General features: G+C 32.7%; 1 protein-coding gene across 1 annotated transcript in view; it reads right to left on the bottom strand.

The window, feature by feature from the left end:
* LOC115240468 (atrial natriuretic peptide receptor 1-like) overlaps positions 1-14,044 on the bottom strand; it is a 103,444-nt gene extending 89,400 nt beyond the window's left edge. Inside the window, exons 1-4 of the mRNA XM_029815632.1 lie at positions 13,733-14,044; positions 13,286-13,456; positions 12,623-12,797; positions 12,316-12,524 (exon numbers count right to left, since the gene is read on the bottom strand). Of these exons, the coding sequence (XP_029671492.1) occupies positions 12,316-12,524; positions 12,623-12,797; positions 13,286-13,456; positions 13,733-13,949 (772 nt within the window). The 5' untranslated portion in view covers positions 13,950-14,044. The remainder of the gene's footprint in view (positions 1-12,315; positions 12,525-12,622; positions 12,798-13,285; positions 13,457-13,732) is intronic.
* Positions 14,045-17,063: the final 3,019 nt, after the last annotated feature.

The following is a 17,063-nucleotide window of genomic DNA, read 5'->3' as shown; positions in this document are numbered from 1 at the left end:
AATTAAATCCGCGAGACAAGAGATAAGCTTCTTTGAAAATAAAAGCCAATACCGCGGGCAGGAGAAAAAGACGGCAGGAATAGAGAACTCGAAAAGAACTCCTACTCTCTCCTTATTCTTGAAAAGAACAAAAATTTCAATTTTAAGTTTTAATATACTATAATAATCTAAAATTCTTAATGGCGAGAAAATGCAAAGTCTTTTGAAACAATTATAATCTGCAGATTCGATAAATTTATAATCTAACTAGAACTTTCAAGAAATTCATTAACGAGTAAAAATTCGTTATAACGGTACATATATAGATCATGCGTTTGATACGGTAAACGATTACATATCGATTATAATAAATATTATTACAAATATATATCTATCTTGTTAATAATCGTCTGCATTTGCTAGTTAATTAATGTGCATCAAACGAGTAATGTGGTTAATATAAACAGTTTTGTATATAATTTACATCGTTCTGCGCGCAAAATTTCGACTGGGTGCATTAAAATCATTCAATGTGCTCGTGACGGAAAAGCATTTATCACGATATAAATAGAATGTATTATGCGTATATAATGGCACATGTATACGTATATAAAGATAAAAAGAATCCTCACGGTAATTACATCCAATAATGCAGATCGCGATTATCCGCACTATTACACCACAATTACTCTATCAATAGACTCGATTTTATATTCTGAATATTTGCCAATAAAGCAGATTTATGCTTCAAGAATAATCATATTTACTATACAGCACTATTTGCGATTATCGTGGAGTAGCACTCTTGTGGCATTCTCGACGCAAACTGCCGAACTCGGTTGTTGCTTGTCAAAGTTCAAGCGGGAGAAACGACGGATTAATGATCATCGGAAATCGCAAACGGGCAAGTTAATTAGCAGCTGCCAGGCAATGCGTCGTTTGATTAAATCACGGTTGACGGGTCTTATTAAAGACTCGTCGTCAGTACTTGCGTTCTTCCCTCGAAATGAGAATACGAGAGAGACGTTCAAAATAAATATTACAATTATCGAGAAATCGTAACAACGCAATCACGAGAAGGAAAGTGTCCGCGTCGGTGTTTTTCCTATTAATAAATTTAATTAAAACGCTACTGTCCGCAAAGAAACATGATCCATCAAACGGTTTGCGAAACGATATGCAATCGAAGCGAATTGCGCGTTCAATGCCAATAGGATATTAATTCGCAAAACGCGAGTGCGATCGCGCCGCGTAAAGATTGCTATTATGACGCTTGTGAACACTGCTTCGCTTTATGCATCTGCTGGCCTGAACTTTATCCGCGTATATCGTGTGAATATCAAATGTGCGAATCGTCAAAAGCTTTGAATAGTGGTTGAATGGCGTACTCTACGCGCAGGTATTCATCCGGAATGTGCATCGTCGACATAAAATAAGCAACGGATACACCAATACAATGTATACATAGTACCTGCATAGAGCTCCGGAAATGCTTACTGCTATCGATTTTATTTTATAGGACCGTCTTCATCGCCAATTATCCCCTGTCTATATTGACGGGCTCAGACTTCAATAGAAACTCGCTTACGAATCTAAAGCAATTCAGTATCGAAGTATCGTACTACTTGAATCATGTATATATCAAATAAAAAAGTTAACATTTTTAGATTTTATTTTAATAGTTCTCTTTTTAATCGCAAAATGCGTGTTTTTAATTAAGTCGTTCAGACAAATCTCATTTTGTTCCGCTAAGTAATGTCATTATTTTCTTAAGTATCTATACAAATACATATCAATATCATAGTTAATCCCATATCTAGTCATATTAATAGTGACGCATGCTTCTTGCAATTTAATACAATTTAATTGGGCATTCCGACGGGACATATAATTGCGAGATATATTCGAAAGCCGTAGCTTTTAGTGAAGACCGCCGCGCTATTATAAAATACGTCGAAAAATCGCCCGAAAAAGCTTGGTGCTCAAATTTATAGCGCCATAAAAAATTCGGCACGCGAGAATGACTCTATTTCATATTCTTCAACTTCGTGGCTCGTATCTGTCGCGCCTGTATCTCAACAACTTCTCCACTCGCAAATGTTCTGTCATCTTTCAACGCGCACTCGGCAGGCAAGTCGCTATATACGATGTCCCGAAGCAAATATCTAATGTCACGAAGCGAACTCGAGGAATACTTGCAAATGCGTGTTTTCGACGCTGATAGCTTGAAGAGAAAAGTTTGGAAAATATATGTCGTTTTAAATTTTCATTCAGTTTTCCGAAAATAATCGACGCGCCAAGTTTTCAATCATACACAAACACGTTTCATATTTTGTTCTTACAATTATTATGCACATAACATGAAACAATTTAATAAATATTTTAATAGAAACTATAATGTATGTGTATGAGAAATTAGCGTAAAGGTACACGGTAAAAGTTCCACGTTCACAAAGGTTCACTTGCTGCAAAATTTTCATGAATATGGAAATTGCAAAAAAAAAGAAAATATATCGAAAAGATTAAATTACCATAAAAAAATATATATATAAGAAAATAAAAGATATATATCTTTTGCATATATTTTTTCGTACTTAATTTATTTTAAAATAAAAATTATATATCATTCTTATATACTTTAAAATGAAAGCATTGAGAATGTTTTTTTTTCTTTATATCTGTTATTTTATTGTTTTTAGCAATAATAATTTTTCTTCGACAAATAAAAAAAATGACTGCATATATCGAATCGTGAGAGACGCGAATAAAGAATGCGCAAATATGGAGAATCTAAGCAAAGATTCCAAGAATGCTTTAATATATTACATTATTTAAAATATGAAAATGCATATAAATTTTGTAAATATAAGAAGCTAAAAACGCTTTTCCCTAGACGCTAAATCAAGTAAAATAGGAGTTCTTAAGGGATATACATATATATAAATATAATTCTTTCAGGACTTTCCTAAAAAGCAAACATATGCTCTGTGCATATTTATCAAAGGATGTCAATAAAAGCTGCGTTAATTAAAATATATTTTTGTAATCTTTTTAAGGAAGAAATACATTTTCTATAGACTCTTTGTTTTTTACTAATAATGCGGATAATAATGCAAAAAGACTAGTAAGAATTTTCTCATTTCTTTCCCAGTCTGATTGCAGCAATTTCTATCTATGTCATCCATTTTCTGAGTCTGTCAAGTGCACAAAGTTTATAATAGCTTGCCACCATATATCATTTTCATACCTCGCGTATGAGTGTACGTATACATATGCATTTTCATTCGACACACGTACTTCTCGAACGAGAGATCGCGCCCCAACATTTACACGTGTCCGTATTTGCCATATAACACGCAATGCGAATGCAATACGGGGTTTCTCGGATAACTATACGGTTCGAATGATCTCGCGACGAGATGGAATAATGAGATGGGTGTCATTGTAACTCTGACATTTTGCCATTATTATCGTTTTCTCCGGTAATCTCCTTGAAATAAATGCAAAAAACGAAAAACATGAAGAGTACCTGCTTGCGCGACGCAAAAAACGTCACTTTTGATTACAGATATTTTGCATCTTTCTATTTGTATACGATCAAAGAAGATGTTTCCTTCATATCGCTCTACGAAATCCACGTGAATCAAAATTAAAATCGCGTTAGATCGAATTGCATGTACGAATCTCAATTTCACGGTCAATTTTATGCACTATGCGCGCCCTCGCATATAAAACTCCGAGATGCATAAGACTCGTTGAATGAGATTTACTATAATCGACACGTACAACAGAATCTTTCGCAAAAGGTTTCGTATTGAAGCGCAAATAAGCCTTGTTTAGAATCTAGCGCAAGGTTGTCCGGAGAAAAATACAGCGTCTTGCGGAAAATTTAATCGCCTTTTCCCAAGGCTTATGAAATGAGCAATGTTGCTCATTTGATTAATTCAATCGCACTGACAATCAGATTTCGAGTGTGTATATCCGAATGTACTCAACACTCGGTAAACTACGCTCAAAGCGCAGCATGTATCAAACTGAGAGCTTCGAATTACATAATCACGTTTAAGTTGTGGAAAGCACGTATGAACTAATTCGTCTGTAAGGTAACCTGCCCTACAAGTTAACACTTACAGAGCCTATATCGTGAAATTACATAACATTCGCTTAATAGGAAACGTCTCAGTATCACCTAATAAGTGTGCAATGATTATTGCGATTGAGAGAAAGATATTTTGCGTTCAAGATAAAGGCAGTTAAAATTTTTTTTTTTTTAAGATAAACTCAATGATTTAATTCCTTTCATTCATATAACATAATTATTTATGTCTTTTTAATTAGATCCTTTATCATTCATTTCTGATTATTATATGTACATATATAGTTATAACATAGATCAATAACTTATTAGAATTAATAATCATTCACTGATCATTGACTTTCGTTAATCTTCTGTTTTTATTGCTAATTTCAAATACGCTTTTTCAAGTACGCTTTTTTGTATAAAGTCAACAAAATTTAAAATTTACGCTTTCAGTAGCTGATAGATAAGATAAAATAAATTATATTTACGATATTTTTTAATCGATTATTTATTGATACGTTCACTCTAATAATTAAACATACTGCAAGCGTAGCGTTCAACGTCAGCTTTGTGTTACACAACTCTGCTTTACGTATGACAGTCACGAATTGATCCCTTCGCAGAGCGAAACTAAACTATCTTAAAACCTTTATAAGCAAGGTAGGATCGTATAAAATTTATCACGATAGCGAAAAAAGGATATTTCGAAGCAAAGTAAAAGCTACCACGTGTGTATATACGAATATATTTACTTCCAATATGAGCCACAAAAAAAAACAAAAAGCGAAAGGTCCCTGAGAATTTATTACCATAGCAGCTGTTCTCACGTCAACTTGTGTGAAACATTAACACAATTTTTTACGACTTACATCGCGTGATGATCTGTCATTCGTTCTCCTGATTAATTTCAATAAGAAGAAAAACAGAATAATTTGTGCGAAGGCAATCGCGATTTCGAATACTCAAGTATCGTACAATTGTAAAAAAAGATGGCACGTGAAAGTAGCTAATGCGTCAATCAACAGTTTTTTTGCTATTATAATAAAAAACTTTGAATATATAATTTTTGATAATTGCACATAATTGTAATCATGTTTTTAGCATTATTGTTTACTATAATATTTATGTAAGAGTTGACGCTTTGAATTTTTCATATAATTAAAAAGAATTAAATTTAAAATGATACTATAATTCATAATATATTTTGCATAAATTTTGGGTAAACTTTATAAATCGTAGATCAACTTACTTTTATTTTAAATTTTTCAATTATAACTCATCATAATTCAAGTCTATAGTTATTGTATATATCGGGAAGAGATCAAATTCTTTGCGATGATGCAAGATATATGTTTTCTACAAAGAAAAAGAAAAAGAAAATCGGAATATTACTTTGTGACGAAGAGTTCACAAGATGTTATTACAATTAAGATCAGTTTTCCTTTACTCTTCACGAGATTCGACAAGCGAAACTCGAGTCTGATCAGGTGGCTCAGAGATCAAGGATTCGGATTCTTTTCCATATAAACAGAAAAGCATCTGTAACATTCAGCGGAGACATGTCACGTGCTTTCCGATAGAGAGAGCCGACAGAGAAACAACTACACGCACGGACAAACAATTTCGAGTTCGAGATGTTTTAATCCCTTTACCGTAGATGGAGAAGAAAATCTTACATTATTATTATCGGATAAAACTGATGTTTTTTTTTTAACGGCGAAAAACACGCGCGTACCGAATCATATCTTTCACAGTTGTAGGTATATCGGTATATCCTTATATCGATTCGGTATAAGGATCAAGTGTTTGTGCATGACATTCTCTAGCAGTTTGCTCACTGACAAGAAGCAACTTCCTCACTATATCCGACTACATTTGCAAACAGAATCAATCGGATCACCATCTCGCGAAATTTTTATTTAATCGCGTCACGAGGCACGTGTTACACGCGTTGATACCTCTCGAAGACAGTCGGTCCCGGGGATGGACCGGCGATAGCTTCGCGATCGAGATCGATCGGCGCGCGATCGGGCCGATCGTAGTCCCCGATCTCTCTATTCTCATCTCTCGAAGTAACTCATCGTTCCGTATGGTCCATAGAACTACCGCGATCTATGGTATCTGCTCTTTTATTCGATCGATCGTTATCTCGATCCCCGGTCCTCGGTTCGCGCTCTCTCGGAGCAAGCTCGGAGCGCGCGATTGAAACTGAGAGCGAGCCGAAGGAAAGCACCGTGCTCTGGATCGCCCACCGAAGTCGACGATCGCTCCTCCTCTCCGTTCTCATCTTCTCTCCCTTTCTCTCTTCCTGCCTCCCGATCCTCTCTCCCCCTCTCTCTCTCTCTCTCTCTTTTTCTCCCTTCGATCCCGCTGCCCTCTCCTCCCTGCTCTGTCCTTATCCATCTCTCGATCTGTATGTCTATCTATCTTTGCCACTGGTCTCTCTTTATCGCACCCTCACATCGCGCGCAGCCAGCTTGCTCTAGGCGAGCACGAGATACATCACTCCGAGATCGTGTAGGTGGATGTCGTTGTGCGCCTCCACGAAGGTAGACAACGAGGAAGTGGAACGCATGCGTCGAGATTCTCGGTACATACCCCCATGTACACCACACCTTTCATTCGGCACCGAATTGCCGCGAGGCATGGACGAACTGTTTAGGTCTTCGAAAATCAGAAGTGATAACCGATATTATCTTCTACGCATTATTTTTTCTTTCGAAAAGTATACGCGCCCGCGATTATACACCCCTAAATTCACGAAGGTTTATCTCAGGGAAACACAGTCTTTAGGGTATTATATTTTTTATAGCAGTTTTATAGAAGTTTTATATCAACTTTGTGTGAAATTTATGGACTGAAACGCAATTTGGTTGATTTCTAAGTAACTATAACTCTTAATGAGAAATTACATTCAGAATTTTCTCGTGCCAAGAAATACAAAGCTGAAAGTGAAAAAGTTGCGACGAACAAGCTCAACACCTTGTTAAAGAAAGTAAAGAAAAATCAATTTTTCCTACACACAAACTCGTGAGAATCTGAATCCTACAATATTTTTCAGCAAATCTAAAATCTAGAGTAGAAAGAAAAGAAAACAGTGTTCTGTAATATTTTGTAAAGCCTTATTATAAATCTTCAGATTTTGTCTCTCTCTTCTATTTCTTTCGTATAAAAATTATGCAATGTCTCTAAAATATTCAAATTATAATAAAACTTTATAGATTGAGATAACATTGTGATCACCAGAGGTGATCAAGTAAATTTTATCTTGCGTACATCTAAATCTCGTGTTAAGAGGTGAGAAAAAGAGAACGCTAATATCTCAGCAAAAATAATAATGGGATGTTTCCCCGTATCGCACGCTTTTATCGATAACGCATCACTCGCTTTACATGCATGCCTGTAAATATTGACGGAAAAATAAGTTTTACAATATCTCAAATCACATACGTGACAATATACGGTGGAAATTATGGATAAATCGGATATTGCAATCATCAATCTCTCGCGTGTATAATTCCTTCCCGAATAAATTTATTATCCATCATTTTCCGACAAATATACTTTTCGCGCAACGTAACGATATTCTAAATCAGTATAAGTAAAAGTTTTTATATTGATATTAGACTTATGTATAATAAAGTCATTATCATTTATAAAAAAATATATATAATGATATAACACTTCAAAATATATATAATGATAATTTCGTGTGTAATTTCATCGTTACTCATTAAAAATGTAAATATTGTATAAATATTTTTAAGCCTAAACTTATTCCCGATTAAATTCTAAACTCTACTTTCGTAATCATATGTTTCAAATGTCGCGTGTTCTTGTATCCATCACACATCAAGGTCAACTCTCTGATTTTCGAAGTGAAAGAACTGTTGAACATTTACGCAAGAGTTGCCTAATCCTTTTATCGTTCAAAATAGCTTCTAACTGGATCAAGAGAAAGAGAGAGTTTATCGTAGAAACACATCTATTATAAGCAATATTAAGATACACTTGGATGTGAGTAAAACAAACAGATCGTGAATACAGCAATGTAAAAAAAATATTAATACAACATATTTATAAAAAAAAAAGAAAAACTGTAAAAAATTGCAAAATAAAAGTACAATATTTCGTAACTGTATGCATTTTGCTTTCAGTTGAGAGGCAACTGATATTAAAAATATTTAAAAATACCCATATATGTGCGACAAAAGAGAAATACCTATAAAACAAATCATTCAAACAAATTTTTGCTAAAAAATAATGGCTCTTAAATTAATCGAAAAAATCATAAGCGGAAATGTAAAAAATCTGCGACATTCCATATTTGATCAAATCGGGACATATATGAGGATTACGTCGCATTCGATAGTCGTTAAAGATTTTTCTTAAGACTCTGTGCCGTTTCTTCCGACAAGTCGGAAAAACTTAAAAGCATTCGCTAATGTCCTTATCATCAAAGATGCCACTTTCGATGGTACTTGCTCTCCCGAGCTTAATGCTCTTATGACATTCAACTTTACTACATATACCGTAGAAATGCAATACTATGCAGCACGCGAAACACTGTCATAAACGTTTATTTGCATATATATCAAACGATAGTTCGATATTAAGAGCACATGCAAATAAGCGTTTTATGCATAATTTATCAACAACATTCATAAATATCTACTCGTTTTGCGTGAATGTGACGTAGGAGTGCGAGTGACGCATCCACTTTACACATTATAAAGTTCTCCAATTTTCAAACTGTGTACAAAAGCATTTAATCTCTTTTGTCTCTCGCACAACTTATGCGCGTCATAACTTTCTCTACTTTATGTAATATAAAGCACGATGGAAAAATCAGAAATTATAGAATTTTAATTTTAATTAACTGCTATTGCTCATAAGAATAATGGAAAGACTGGAACTATTTTCTTTACAAAACAAAGTTGCGTGAATATATAAATTATTGTAAAATCACACATCAAGGTCAACTCTCTGATTTTCGAAGTGAAAGAACTGTTGAACATTTACGCAAGAGTTGCCTAATCCTTTTATCGTTCAAAATAGCTTCTAACTGGATCAAGAGAAAGAGAGAGTTTATCGTAGAAACACATCTATTATAAGCAATATTAAGATACACTTGGATGTGAGTAAAACAAACAGATCGTGAATACAGCAATGTAAAAAAAATATTAATACAACATATTTATAAAAAAAAAAGAAAAACTGTAAAAAATTGCAAAATAAAAGTACAATATTTCGTAACTGTATGCATTTTGCTTTCAGTTGAGAGGCAACTGATATTAAAAATATTTAAAAATACCCATATATGTGCGACAAAAGAGAAATACCTATAAAACAAATCATTCAAACAAATTTTTGCTAAAAAATAATGGCTCTTAAATTAATCGAAAAAATCATAAGCGGAAATGTAAAAAATCTGCGACATTCCATATTTGATCAAATCGGGACATATATGAGGATTACGTCGCATTCGATAGTCGTTAAAGATTTTTCTTAAGACTCTGTGCCGTTTCTTCCGACAAGTCGGAAAAACTTAAAAGCATTCGCTAATGTCCTTATCATCAAAGATGCCACTTTCGATGGTACTTGCTCTCCCGAGCTTAATGCTCTTATGACATTCAACTTTACTACATATACCGTAGAAATGCAATACTATGCAGCACGCGAAACACTGTCATAAACGTTTATTTGCATATATATCAAACGATAGTTCGATATTAAGAGCACATGCAAATAAGCGTTTTATGCATAATTTATCAACAACATTCATAAATATCTACTCGTTTTGCGTGAATGTGACGTAGGAGTGCGAGTGACGCATCCACTTTACACATTATAAAGTTCTCCAATTTTCAAACTGTGTACAAAAGCATTTAATCTCTTTTGTCTCTCGCACAACTTATGCGCGTCATAACTTTCTCTACTTTATGTAATATAAAGCACGATGGAAAAATCAGAAATTATAGAATTTTAATTTTAATTAACTGCTATTGCTCATAAGAATAATGGAAAGACTGGAACTATTTTCTTTACAAAACAAAGTTGCGTGAATATAAAAATTATTGTAAAGTAAATCTTAGAAATTATTTTAGACATATAGATGTAAAGTTATAAACATATATATATCTGCACATGTGCACCATGTGTAACATTTAATAATAATATTTTTCTATCACATACTTGAAAAACATAAATTCCCGAAAATTTTGTTTTTCCTTTTTCTTGCAAACGCATTAATTATTACCGACAATTTTTACCGGCGTAAGATTTCTCTCGTGAATTTTGTATAACGAGAGACGATACTTTCAACAGTCGATAAAATATTCCGGCACTCGAAATATTGATCAATATTCACCGATATGCTAAATTTATATCAAATAAAAATTTAATTGACGAAATATTTTAATAAAAGTTATCCAGCGCAAATAGTGCGAATATAATTATTTCTTGAAAATTATCTTGTAACATTTAACAAATTAATTTTTATATATCATTCATTATATATATTATTCACAGTACATTCGTGTGTACATATGATAGATATATATATATGACAGATGTTATCTTCGAATGAAAAAATAATCCCGGATGAAAATCCTTGTAATACTTTAACTAGATACCGGTAATCTTTTAAGTTCATTAAGGAAATGTTTAAATATAGACATAGTGACGTATCAAACCGTGTGAGAAGATATCAATAATAGAAATGTCCAAGAACGATAAGTTACGCGATAACGATAAATGATATGATAAGGCACTGATCATCTAATGATTAAAGAGAGTTAAACAAAAAATTACGCAAATACTTTCGCATTCGCTGAAAATATTACAAACGAGCACAATAGCCCAGAAGCCGTTTATTAATAGATTATATTTTCCGTGCTTTTACCAATTGAATCTTTATACTTAATATTTTAAAATTTAACATCAACAAATTTATAATATGATAAAGTTATTTCAAATCTTAATGGCATTATAAAAAAACAATTAATTTTATTCTTGCGAAATATGCCTATATAGCCTCACAAGATTTATATCAACATTATACATTTGGCATCAAGAGAAGGACGATTACGCCGAAACGAGAAAATGGAGAAAATTATAACTGTAGTAAAACCTCTCGAGATGATTAATGTATGGGATGTATCATCTTTCCTTCACGTCACTCGGAATATATTGATTCTTGTCAAATTTATAGTGAGTGCTTATAGAAATACTGCCATTAACGTTATACGATGATTCGAAAATACAGAAATAGAACATCTTTATCAATAAATTATTAATGTTAATTATCAATTATTATACATAAAATATGACAATATACACTACATAATGAGAATAATGTAACCCTAAAAAGCTCGAAAAATATATATATGAAAACCTATAAATATATATAAGAAAATATATATATATGAAATATGTATATGAATATACATATAAATATTTTGAAAATAAATGCATTTCAAAACATTTCAACATAAAAATCATTACTTTTTGTCGATATAAACTGCCGATAAGATAAGTACTAATTTTAGGAATATCAGATTAAAATATGGTAAATATGACTTGGAGATCAATTATAACTTTATAATCGTGAATTGTTTGTTTATCAAATAATATCTGTATATTATTCTTTATACGACTGCAACTATATATTTTCCCGTAAAGAATCGATTGGCAAATGTAAAGATATATAATAGGGTACCTCTTTCTCTATTGCTGGTTTCTCATTTTGAGACAAAAAACGAGGTATATTTAAATATATTTGTTTATAGCACTTGGAGCTGTATGCTCATTGTCTACGATTTAATCAGTTAAAACAGAAATATGCGATAAATACGGATAAACACGAAGCGACGATTAATATCTTTTTAATCTGAATTCGATAGTGTGATATTTCATAAGAAAAAGAATGACGTTTTTGATGCTATATGATAATTATATCGTTATATGAATGAATATATATATATATGCTCTTTTTATTCATTATAAAAAAATATGTCTCTATGTAGATTTTATACATTTTTTATTATATATATATATATATATTATAAATATTTGTGTGTATATATATAAGTATATTTAAACTTTATTTAATATAAGTGGAGCGTATACATATATATGTGTGTTCATTATGAAGCATCTTTTGAATGCATCATTATTTGATAAATAATTATTTTGCTCTACTTTCAAGGAGTTTATGACTTTTATAATGTAGTTAATAAACAAAAATCACTCACCGCCGTACGAACTGCCAACATGATCTCTCAAGGCTTCTGGGTAATCGTTAGGGGTCGTAGCTTCGACATCGAAAGTACCATAAGTGATATCGTGCTCTTTCTTGAGAAATTCTACCACTGACTTCATCATAAGCTGACATGTATGTCTACCAGCAATTTGACTCTGCCCGTTCGTCGCATAAACGAGATGCACTTTACGCCAGTTGTACCTAAATCATAGAAAAGAGGAATAATAAAAGAGTTTTGATAACAATATTATATACAATATAACTGATAGAGTTTTATTTAAAACTCGAATCGTACATACCGATCCATTATAGCTACAAAAAATTTGGCGATGTCCCTGAAAGCCAAATTTCCGATTCTTGTGGTCATAAAGTATTCGTCTTTACATTCGATCTTTTTCTCGGTAAAATCGAAAGTAAAGCCTCCCGTGGTAATTAACGGCGCCCCAAAGAATTTCACGACTCTACCAACAACCGCTACGCAAAAAAAAAGAAACCCTTAATTAATACACAGTAATGAGGACAAAAAAGAAGAGAAAAGAAATATAATCCAGAGAAAATATGCCATTTGTTGAATGTTATACACAAATATATAAGTGGTCTAATAAATAGCAAGAAAATTAAAAAATAATAAAAAATATACGAAAAGAGAAAACTAGATGTTCCATTTATTATTATAATGTTAAAATTAAATAATTTTGACGCAGCAGCTTTTATGCGAAGAATTATGGAAATTTTAATATAATATATCACAGCAAAAATACTATGTAATAAAATACAAGAGCTTTCACAGTTTTGATAGAAATGATTTATGTGTGGATTACAGAGTAAGCGGGATATCAGGATGGTTTTAGAGTCGTTTGTTTTCAGACGGCGAGCTCCCTGCTCATTATTATTCTTATAGGACAATTATATTTTAGAAGGAGAGAAAATTAAAATTCAACGAAAGAATTAAAGCAACATACCGACGCAATAATCACACGCTGGCCCAAGAAATAAATGTACACAATGCGAAAAACTATCAATTGCGCCGATTTGTGCATACATTGCATCACAATGGTCGTCCTGCTGCAGAAATTTCAGTTTCAACCAATAAGGTAGCAAATTTCGTGATCTCGCTTCGTACACCGCTAAATCTGTAAAAAAACACGACTTTTTTAAAGTATATTCTATTAAATTAAAAAATAATAATAATGAAAATTCTGGTTCTTGTACTATTTGTAACATAAATTTAATCATTAATCATTTTATATATAACAAACAAAATAAATGTAACCTAAAAATTCGATTATACTTGTATTATAAAGTTTAACATCAAATAAAATTAAATTTACAAAATATTATATGCAAAACTTGATTTTATTCAACTCCGCGCAATTAACTGATCTCAGTGTTCGTCTGAATAATCTTACCAAGAACCGGAAGAACCTTAGGTAAGGAAATATCGAAACTTGGGTCGGCCGGTAAGAGAACAGCAACCCTTAGCTCGCAAGAAACAACTCCATCGCGACTCGTACTACATAACGTCTCACAGTCGCGATGCAATTGCACTTCGCGACACGTCACTTTGCCCCCTACTTGGTGCACTAGCCATAAGATCGCCAACACGACGATCCTACGGGACCCCATGGATACGAACGGGAAAACGACGCGGCTTAAATCGAGCTTTTCGCTAATTCCAATCGAAAATCGCGAAATATCATTGCTTGACGTCACATACAACAACACTCTCTCTTTCTCTCTTTTTCTCTCCCTCTCTCTCTCTCTCTCTCTCTCTCTCTCTCTCTCTCTCTCTCTCTGTCACAATCACTTGATAAATATTTTTTTCATCGTGAGAAGCACCACGCGTTATATACGTAGAAAATCATAAGCTGATTCATAAGCTCATTCGTAGCCGTATTGCAGTTTCTGCAATTCGCTTTTGTGATGCATTCTCACTAATTTTCACAGTGTGTCGGACTATTCTCTCCCTCTCTCTCTCTCTCTCTCTCTCTCTCTCTCTCTCTCTCTCTCTCTGTCACAATCACTTGATAAATATTTTTTTCATCGTGAGAAGCACCACGCGTTATATACGTAGAAAATCATAAGCTGATTCATAAGCTCATTCGTAGCCGTATTGCAGTTTCTGCAATTCGCTTTTGTGATGCATTCTCACTAATTTTCACAGACAGTGTCGGACTATATCAGCAGTTATTTCACTAGCTTCCTTTGGCAAAAAGCCATTATATTCGTTTGTCGCTTTCTCAAATAAATTATTCTCTGATGAATTATACGAATTATCCATGTACATGTGTGTGTGTGTTATGGTATTTTATATACAATAGTCTTTATGATAATAAAGACGAACAATACAGATTACATGTAATTATCTAATATAAATATGTTCAGTAATAAACTTAAAAGAATTGAAAGAATTTATTCTGTGTATACACATATATACACACATGTAACTACTTCTTCATCTTTAAAAGAAAATTAACTTTAAAATAAAATATAAAATTTTAAATTAAATTTAAATAAAAAAAAAAAATCTTTGATTGTCAATTTTATAAATTAGAATACAATTTCATTGAATTAATACTTGTCAATTATTTCTGGTTTACTTTTTTTTGCAGATTTTTTAAATAAAATGTATGTAGCACCAATGTATTTTATTATGTATTATCTATTATTTTGAGAAACAAAAAAATCAGAAAAGATTATAGATAATTATAATTGCGTTACAATTAATACTAACGAAAAACATAACGTAGTTTTCTATTTAGTACTTCATATCGCGTTAGTATTTTTAAAGCGGATATCGTGCAGCATCTGCAAGCACTTCAAGAATTTTATCAGCAAATGTACGTGCGATGCGAAGAATCTTTAGGAATGAGCTGTCACAAAACTTTGCCACATCTAAATCAGCCAACAAAGATCTTTGATATATATTTGCATTCGGAAAGTACACAGGTACTAAAAATATATTGTTTCACGCGTTACGTTTCGAGTTTCGTCAAATTATATTTGGGGAGAGAAAGCAAATCGCGCGATTAAATGCTTCAAGAGTCGAAAAAATATAATTAAGGTCGCGTAATTATAAAAAAAAACGTCATCGATTCTGCGAATATTCAACAGCGAGAGACCACGATTCACATCGAGATTGTTGGGGATAAACTGGCATCTCGATCACGCGAACCGTCTTGCCCGACTGACGAGCAAGCACCAACACGCACCTATCGTCTCGCCGCCCCGTATTATCGCGCGGATATCTCGCGTTGATTGATAGTAGTTATCGAAAGCTCCAATGTGCACACTCACTTGTCTGCTCCCTTCTGCCGGGGTTGCCATGCCGCAGGATCGAGTTTCCACAAGGGTTTCCCGGGCCACGTCAAGTAACGCTTCGCTCGAAGGGTTGTTCGGTGTAGTAAACTTCGTCGTATGCCACTTTTCCAGTTAGACGCTTTTCCGTCAGATGCTTCGACGACATTTTGCTCCGATAGTCCCACACATATGCATGTGTCTAAAATATTTACAATTATAAAATATTAATATTAATATCAACTTAAAATTTTTTAAATGTTTGGATTAGTTTGATATTTTATAGGAAAGATGCTCTATTTCTCTCTAAATAGCATATATATATATATATATATATATCATATTTTAATTTTTGTGTTTTATTATTTATTATTTTCATTATATATTATTTATTATTTTTGTATTTTTTAAATTATTTTATTTATATTGCTATTCCCTGAATATATCTAAGTTCTTGGTATGTATAAAAGTAAAATGGATATTTTCGTTGATATAGCAAAGTGAAATATTTTTCACATTAAATTCGAATACATTTTCTGCGTTAAAAATTCTTGTGTTCCCGTTCTCAGCATTCTTGCTTTTAATATTTCGTAATATATTATCGAAATATGTGATAAGATAAACAATTTTCATATAATATCGAACTATATACATTACATTTTGCACAGGATCTTTGGTTACTTTTGGAATATATCGGTTTGTATAGTGCGTAGCAGTTTCGTTAATTTAGCAAAGTAAAAAATGTTTAGTATCTCTCTAGACTTTACACGGTGCCGCCGTATAATCTCTTATACTGTTTTGTCAACATTTCAATATATATTTCATATATATATTAATTGACTTACCTAAGATAAGCGACCGGGCAAACATCAGAATCCTCGCTCACACTCTCTCTCTCTCTCTCTCTCTCTCTCTCTCTCTCTCTCTCTCTCTCTCTCTCTCTCTCTCTCTCTCTCTCTGTCACAATCACTTGATAAATATTTTTTTCATCGTGAGAAGCACCACGCGTTATATACGTAGAAAATCATAAGCTGATTCATAAGCTCATTCGTAGCCGTATTGCAGTTTCTGCAATTCGCTTTTGTGATGCATTCTCACTAATTTTCACAGACAGTGTCGGACTATATCATATTATTTATTATTTTTGTATTTTTTAAATTATTTTATTTATATTGCTATTCCCTGAATATATCTAAGTTCTTGGTATGTATAAAAGTAAAATGGATATTTTCGTTGATATAGCAAAGTGAAATATTTTTCACATTAAATTCGAATACATTTTCTGCGTTAAAAATTCTTGTGTTCCCGTTCTCAGCATTCTTGCTTTTAATATTTCGTAATATATTATCGAAATATGTGATAAGATAAACAATTTTCATATAATATCGAACTATATACATTACATTTTGCACAGGATCTTTGGTTACTTTTGGAATATATCGG

Source organism: Formica exsecta, unplaced genomic scaffold (assembly GCF_003651465.1).
Source record: "Formica exsecta isolate Colony F162 unplaced genomic scaffold, ASM365146v1 scaffold117, whole genome shotgun sequence".
Lineage (NCBI taxonomy): Eukaryota > Metazoa > Arthropoda > Insecta > Hymenoptera > Formicidae > Formica > Formica exsecta.
Note: the sequence above shows the minus strand (reverse complement) of the source record. Positions and strands in the feature narration are given on the sequence as shown.